Source organism: Bombus huntii, chromosome 15 (assembly GCF_024542735.1).
Source record: "Bombus huntii isolate Logan2020A chromosome 15, iyBomHunt1.1, whole genome shotgun sequence".
NCBI classification, from domain to species: Eukaryota; Metazoa; Arthropoda; class Insecta; order Hymenoptera; family Apidae; genus Bombus; species Bombus huntii.
Genome location: NC_066252.1, coordinates 3,574,856 through 3,581,285, shown reverse-complemented (window position 1 = coordinate 3,581,285; position 6,430 = coordinate 3,574,856). Strand labels below are relative to the sequence as shown.

General features: G+C 33.1%; 2 protein-coding genes across 4 annotated transcripts in view; one reads left to right on the top strand and one right to left on the bottom strand.

Moving 5' to 3' along the window:
* LOC126873695 (tyrosine-protein kinase transmembrane receptor Ror) overlaps window positions 1-6,430 on the bottom strand; it is a 350,758-nt gene that overhangs the window by 222,302 nt on the left and 122,026 nt on the right. The window lies entirely within an intron of this gene.
* Window positions 27-6,430, top strand: part of LOC126873698 (uncharacterized) — a 38,576-nt gene continuing 32,172 nt past the window's right edge. For both annotated transcript variants that reach the window (XM_050634828.1, XM_050634827.1), the window contains exon 1: window positions 27-1,042. In XM_050634828.1, coding sequence (XP_050490785.1) covers window positions 868-1,042 — 175 coding nt within the window. In that variant the 5' untranslated portion in view covers window positions 27-867. The remainder of the gene's footprint in view (window positions 1,043-6,430) is intronic.

Here is a 6,430-nt window from a genome sequence, read left to right as displayed (position 1 = left end):
AATACACGTGAGAAATTTTAGAGAGAGGTTTAAGTGAGAAATTAAACAATCATTATTTAACTTGATTATTTAACTCGATGGAATTCTAACAGAGGGAAATTAAGAAATCCTGGAATTACTGACATGCAATTATTTAAGAACGTAGAAGAAGCAGGAATAAAATCTAAGACAATTTCCAAGATACAAAATGATTCCAGACATCTAAAATACAATTCGAAATCGATATTAATTATATTGGTAACACTGAAATAAGCTGCAAGGCATCTAAGGTAGGAAGAAAATTAATAGAGAAGGAAATTAAAAGACGCAAAAGTTAATATCCCAAAAAGATTAGGGAAAGAACGATTGGAGATAGTTGGAAGGAAGAAAAATTTCGAGAGAAGCCCATAAAGAAGAAAATCTGAGGGAAGTTCAGCGCCGCAAATCCAATTTAAAAGCTTCACGTAAGATTAAACGCCACTTGAACACGCCGCTTCTCTCTCTCTCTCAAGACATTAAACTCGCTTCTTAATGGCGCAATATGTTTTAACGCGTCCACGGGCATCAAGTGAAAGTACAAACTGCATGAAATGGCTCACAGCTGATCGTAAAGCTACAAGAAGACACAAGTAAAAATCAACCAACGGAACGTCCCTCTTTGTTCCCCATAAAACATATACTTTTGCTTATTAGCATTCACTCGAAAACGACTGCGTCGAGAACAGTGAGTTTAATCCTAAAGAAGTTTAAGTTTAAAGAAAAAAAAGGACATGTTACGAGTTTGTAATCGGTAGACTAAGGAACACTTAGGTGAAGTGAATTTCTTCTTCTCTTATATTTCGCTTCTTTTTTAACTTATCGTGACTGTGACACTATCGAATTAATGAAATGATGGCGGGTACTGGTGTCAGAGTTGGTGGCGCTGGGATGCTGAGAGCCAGGCGGAGAGACTGCAGCGTAAAACCAAACAGGAAGCTCGACCGGAAGTCCTCGAGAGGGATGATTTATGAGAACGAAGAGCTGAGGCTGAGGACTATTCATATTAACGCTGAAGTAGAACAAGGTAAAGAGTTTATGATATTACCGGATTACTATGTTAGCATAGGTCGGAATTATTGTTCTGGGCTGTTCCTGCTCAGCAATTCTGTACCGCACGTTTATAATGCATATAGCGGAATTGAAAAGGTTCTTGGAAAAAAATTCCATGAGACAAAACTGCATCGGATGTCTCAGTTCTAGTTGTTTAATATTAGCGAATATTACGTAATTACGTAATCAGCTTTAGTATTACCTAGTTTGAATTTATCATTTTGATAAATTTAATCAACTTTCCTCTTTGTTTATGTCTCAGAGAAATATAATGGTAATTTAACTATTTGACTAAAACATGTGCTCGGTACATACGTGTTCGTCATGGATCATAGAGATCCTTCTTTTCAGAAAATTTTTTAATTATTATTTACGGGGAATATTAGATAAAAGGTGGGATATCAGAGAAAAAACGCTCGGTAATATCGAAAAATAAAGAGCATTCGGCAATAATTGGATATTAGATAAAGTGAAGGGTGTTCAGACAAAAGCATAGAAAAGCTGTTTTAAGCTACTTTACTTTGTGTCTTACCGAAAGTCTCGCTATATTCTCAAAATAAAAGAAACGACTATGAAACAGAGATAATGCCATATCATACTTTACAATGTTTTGGAAAAGGTTGTATACCTAAAGTTATGAAGTTAAGATATGAAAAATCAAAAAGAATGTTTCATTACGAAAAAGATAAAACAAAGAACAAGGAGAATAAAAATGATATTTCTGAAAGAGGAGATAGTTTTTACTAGATCGCTAGGGAGTTTCGTAAATTAAACGTGGCGGGTCTGACTGGTTGTTTTATGCTACAAATAGACACACCATCGTCGAATCCGGTGCGAACTATTTTCGAAACTTAGCCAAACGCGCCAACTTCGTGTCCGGCCGGCAGCTGTCGCAGTTCCAGTCACTCGAGCTCTCAAATTTTTCAACATATTTTCATAATTATTCGTTATAAATCTTGCAAAATCTCCAACCTATACTACCTCTAACGTACAGTATAAATTGATATTTGTATAAGGCAAAATACAAATAAAATACTAGAAAGAGTATTGTGCTAAAAATTCGAAGATGGAAAATCGAATTTTTCTTCGTCTTCGATTCGCGAAAGAAATTTTGTTGAATTTCATCATCGTGAAGAAGAACGAAGACAAGTGAATAAATGTAAAATAGTGATTTAATGGATCTCGCTACTATTTTAAACCAATGACTGAATGATTCCGATGATGGTGAGTGTACTAATTGTTTTTATTTCTCGTGGAATTTTCTGAAGCAGTCAAATATAGAAGAATAATACCTTTGGCAGCGGTGCGGATAGAAATTTATGACATAGATTTGGTTTATCTACCAGTTTTCCGGAGAACAAACGTGCATTATGTATTATCTAAACATTTTAGGTCAAAATATATTGGTAACCAGGCTGATTATATAAGCAGAGATAATGGTGTTTGTGGCATGAGAAAAATATTCGAGTCATAAGGAAGATTTAGATGTTACGTGTTACGTGTTCTAGAGCTCTATGAAACTTTCTGGAAAATTTGTCAGTGTGATAGTAATGAAAACATGGTCTCTCCAAATTTATTATGCCCTAAATTCTAAATAGCTCGTAAATCCTAACTATTTAAAACTCCAATAAAAATGAATATCTATAATTATTATTTTAAAAATGCCTTTGAATATTAAAGAGATAAAGTTTTTTTGTTGTATAAAAACATGTTTTATTTAGGAAAAAGGTGAAACTAATAAAGTTACTATGACCTTCGTATTATGTCCAAAGTAAAATATAAACAAACTAATCGCAGGTTTTGCCTAATGAAAATATAACAAAAGATCTTTGAAAAAATTGCATAACAAAGAATACCAAAATGATAATACTATTGGGTTGGCAACTAAGTGATTGCGGATTTTGTCATTAGGTGGCATAATATTAGAAAATGAAAAGTTAAATACAAAGTAACAATGTTCTCTAAATGTTTAATCGCAAATGTTATAAGTTGAAGGAGCAAAGATGTACTGTAGGAAGAAGGTAGCGGGGGATGCAAGATAATTAATTTCTGAACAAATACAACATAACGATGAAACGTTTAGAACGTGTCGAATATTTTCATGCCGGCGAAGAATTGCGAAAAGCCGGCTATTTTCTCAAAATTTGTTTATCCATCGAGCCAAGAAAAGCTTTGTTTTGGCAGCAATGCCCGCCCACGGCAAACGCTTGTTCTACCGAAGCTCTAGAAATCCAGATGTCGTCTCTATACCGATTCTTGAAGAGCGCCGTTCATATGAGCGGGAGAAACCGTATCTTCGAAATCAAACACAGTTATTAAACACCATGAAATGTTCATGTTGAGCAATCTTCATTACGTTATTAGAAAACTCGGTAAGAAAGTAAGCATGAATTTGGAAATATTTTCTAAAGCTTTTTTATTTGTAGAACTTTCTTTTCATACTCACGTTTAAGTGTCTAAAGAAACTCTTGAACATGATAAGTTTTGAAAGAATTTTGAAATGTTACGTACAGACAAGCTTGTCTTTTTTTATTTAAAATATTTTTTATTTTTCCATATAATATTACTCTAATTCCATTCTAATGTTTTATATATTCTAACAGTTATATATATTAAAAATAAAGATAATATGGTGCGTCTTAAACATTAATGAACTATCATTGGTTAACTATATAATAGAATAAAAAGATTTTGATAAGGTTTCAACGCTGTTGAAAGCTGAGTTTGTAATAATGAGTCAGAATTGTAAATTGGCGAAGTGGATTCAGGCCTCGAACTTTATTATCCTTTACGTTTCCTGAGAAACTGTTATTGAAATTTGTTTCACCTTTTCATATCTTACCTCGATCGTTTAACCTAGTCTTCAGCTTTTCTTAGTGAATTGATAGCTTTTCAATCCTGATAAACTCTTACTACGTACAATCAATAGGAAGTGAATATTTCGCGCAAAAATTTCTCATCACAAATATTGAAATCTCAATTTCCGATGTATCTCAGTTTACTTCAACATTCTTATTTCTGTCGAATTATAAATCACATTACCTGTTAAGAAACACGAATGAGGGTAGTTCTAATTATTTATACAAATAAATTATGAATATAGAGAAATTTCATATAAATGTATCATAATTATTGATTGTCATTCCGTTAAGAGTGATAATATGCAAAATACAATTTTATGAATACCAACAAATATAAATGAAACGAATAATGCTTGCTCATAGATCCTACGGAATCGAAATAGGAGGAACAAATTTTCAAAATCAATCTCTTCCAAAACAAGATTTTATTTCTTAACAGTAAAGTTAATATATCTTGTAAAAATATCTTATACAATATTTCCAATTAATTTCATCGCTACTAAAACACAGTGATCTAGACATGTTCATTAAAAATGTAATTAATATCGATGCAACAACAAACTTTCTCCGGAAACAAAAATTGGTTTAAAGAAAATATCGCTTTATATATATTTGCAATTTATTTTCTGCGTTACTATAACACAGCGATTGAATCAATCTCTCAGAAAATAGAAGTTCATCTAAAAATACTTCCTAATATAGTAATTCTCTGTAATCTCTATAGTAAACCTCTGACAAAGTTATCTACGTATTAGGTCGTCCGAAAAGTTTCTTTCGTTTTATAAGGAATCCATTTTGTTCTATCAAAATAAAGATCACAACGTTCGACAGATAAAGTTTCATGTTTGTATAAAAATGCATCGTTGTAAAAGATAGGTCTGTAAAAGAAAGACACTTCTCGGACAACCTAATACAATTCCACCAAGAACCTCTCACCAAATACATACAGACTTGAAACATTTGTAAAAATTATTTGATTCGAACCGAATCTCTATTGATCACTATTCCCCATAATTTCCACGCCTCTTGGTCATGGTGCTCATACTATTTCTACCTGTACGTATCTCAGAATTTCATGGGGGGCTTGTAAACTCGACAAGCGAGAGCTATACAGCCCCTTGCGTCACGCTGGATTATTTTCAGGCGTTTTTAAAACGCTTGACAGATTACATTGCAGCGTGAAGGAAACGTGCCGCGTCCTAATCAACGATTCGTCATCCTAGAGGCTGCGTGTTTTCTTTCATGCGTGTGTTTTTTGCCTAGGGGGAAAAAGGCGTGTGTTGCGTCACGGTAGCCGTATCACGTTGGATGAAATCTGAGACACCGAAAAATTTATTTCTCTGTCAGTTGGTGGTTGCCACGAGATGAGTGAACTGCTAAGACGTCGGGGTTGAAATTGAATAGGAATGTTTAAAGTTAAAGCAACGCTAGGAAGACTTGGATAGGCTATTTTAAACAATACCTTTAAAAATCGATAAAAGCTATTATTTTTAGTATTAGGTAAAATGGAAGAACTTGATGAACATGTAGAGTAACTGTTGTATTTTTGTTTAAATCACAACTCGCGTTTCGAACGTTTGGAAGGTAATTAACGTTAAAAAGAGCGAATTGCGCTATTTTAAAGTATATTCCAGGAAATCATCAAAAGTTATAATTTTTACTAACAGGTATCGTTGAAGAACTTGGTGGAAAAATAATACAAGTGTAGTTGTTTTTCATATGGCATGATTTATATGTAGCATTATTTGTATGACATATTTCTAAGTAGTAAAGGATACTTGTAATTGAAATGTTTTCTCACTTGTATCAGTTTTCCCCTGACCTCTTCAGCCACTCCCGAGATTCTGTGTTTAAAAGACGAGTGTCTGTTTTGTGTTTTGTTTAAAATAACAGCAGATTGTACTTTTACGATTATTTTTAAGGCATGGCAAGAGCATGTTTAAAAAAAACACTAAAAAAAAGGAAAGTCTGGTTTTCTTAACGATGAGCTATTTTTGCAGCGATTAATTTAACTTGTAGTTATCGTGAGAATCGAGATATAGGAAAATTGTTTTTTAAGATCTTTTTATACAAAGATCGATGATACTTGACACGCAATTTGTATAAAGAACACTTTTTCGAAGAACTTGTCATCGCTAAAATATAGGAATTAGCGGAAAAATATATCGAAGCAAATTACCGGAAATCTCTTTCCTGGAAGATTTCAATTTAATTTTATCCAAACAATAAAAGTTTATTCGTTAACGTTATAAAATTTCCGTACGTCGTCACCAAGCATTAATTTACATTTTAAAATGCTCTTCATGTCGCTCTCAAAAACCTTATCAATCATCGACAACAAAAAATATACAACAAACATATATAACAAACGATGAAAAAGAGAGAAAAAAGAAACTTGAAGGAAATTTCTTCGAAAGAAAAATCATCGACTCCATAAGAAGAAATTCGTCAGAGGGCGACATTTTACCAAAGGCCAGCCTCTAACAACTATTCCAACTCTA